Source organism: Myotis lucifugus, unplaced genomic scaffold (assembly GCF_000147115.1).
Source record: "Myotis lucifugus unplaced genomic scaffold, Myoluc2.0 scaffold_565, whole genome shotgun sequence".
NCBI lineage: Eukaryota > Metazoa > Chordata > Mammalia > Chiroptera > Vespertilionidae > Myotis > Myotis lucifugus.
Window position 1 is genome coordinate 388007 of NW_005871613.1, and position 1076 is coordinate 389082.

The 1076-nt window shown below is 65.8% G+C and overlaps 1 protein-coding gene across 3 annotated transcripts in view; it reads left to right on the forward strand.

Moving 5' to 3' along the window:
• Positions 1 to 302: 302 nt before the first annotated feature.
• The window catches only part of GTF3C5 (general transcription factor IIIC subunit 5), a 12454-nt gene continuing 11680 nt past the window's right edge, over positions 303 to 1076 (forward strand). For all 3 annotated transcript variants that reach the window (XM_006104407.3, XM_006104408.3, XM_023745683.1), the window contains exon 1: positions 303 to 661. In XM_006104407.3, coding sequence (XP_006104469.1) covers positions 518 to 661 — 144 coding nt within the window. In that variant the 5' untranslated portion in view covers positions 303 to 517. The remainder of the gene's footprint in view (positions 662 to 1076) is intronic.

Consider the following 1076-nt stretch of genomic DNA (forward strand, 5'->3'; position numbering starts at 1 on the left):
GGAAACCGCTCCGCCGGAAGAATGTCTCGGCCGGCCCCGAGCTGTCATAGGGTGGAACCGAGGAAGGGGCGGGGACTCGGCCTAGTCCTGATTCCTTAGTGGCTAAAACTATGGAGCGGGCAGAAGGGGTGGAACCAGGCTTCCGCCGGACTGCTCATTGGCTAAGAGCTCGGCTCGGTCTTTGGGTTCTCATTGGCTAAGGTCGAGAGAGAGCTGGGCGGTGACCTATCAGCTTCTGGGTCCGCCGTGGGTACGTGCAAGAGAAAGGCCCTTGCCCCGCCCCTCGGGCAAACCCCTTGCTTTTTAAAAACACAATGGCGAGCACCAAGTGGTAGTTTACCGCGAAACCGCGGGGCCTTCCCTCGGACCTTTGCTCCCCGAGGCCTGGGAGCCCAGGGATTCAGAAAGACGCGAGCGGTGAGGGAGGCCGGAACGATTCCTTCGCGGAACCATCGAAGCGAAGCCTCTGGGCGCACGTGGAGGCACGGACCGCGGGGGCCGGGCCAGACCCGCAGGGATGGCAGCCGACGCGGGGCCGGGGGTCGCCATCCCCGTGGAGCTGCGGCGCGAGCAGCGCATGGTGTGCGTGGAGTACCCGGGCGTGGTGCGCGACGTGTCCAAGATGCTGTCCACCCTGGGCGGCGAGGAAGGCGTTTCTCGGGTGCGGAAGGGGGAGTCCCCGGGACCGCGGGGGTGGGACGGAGCCGTGGGACCGCGGCCGGAGGGGCGGGGTCACCCGGGGGAATAGCGTGGTTTCCTTGGCAACGGAGCTCTAGGCCGGTGCCGGTGCGAACCATGGGCGGGCTGTGCTAGGGAGGCCGCGGGGAACAGACCGTTGTTCCCTGGAAGCAGAGGGAAAGGACTGTCGGGGAGATCAGAGGGGAACGGGGTGTCCTTTGCACCCCACATTCAGATGAGCCGCAGCCTCGGCGCCCCTGCCCTGAACGCCGCTCGCCCGCAACCCCGCAGGAGTGGAACACGGAGGCTCCCAAGGATTAAGTGCCTAATCCGCTGACCTGCCTGTGGGGGTGCGGGGACGAAGGGTTCAGTGGTTAGGGTTGAAGTAGTAACAGTCA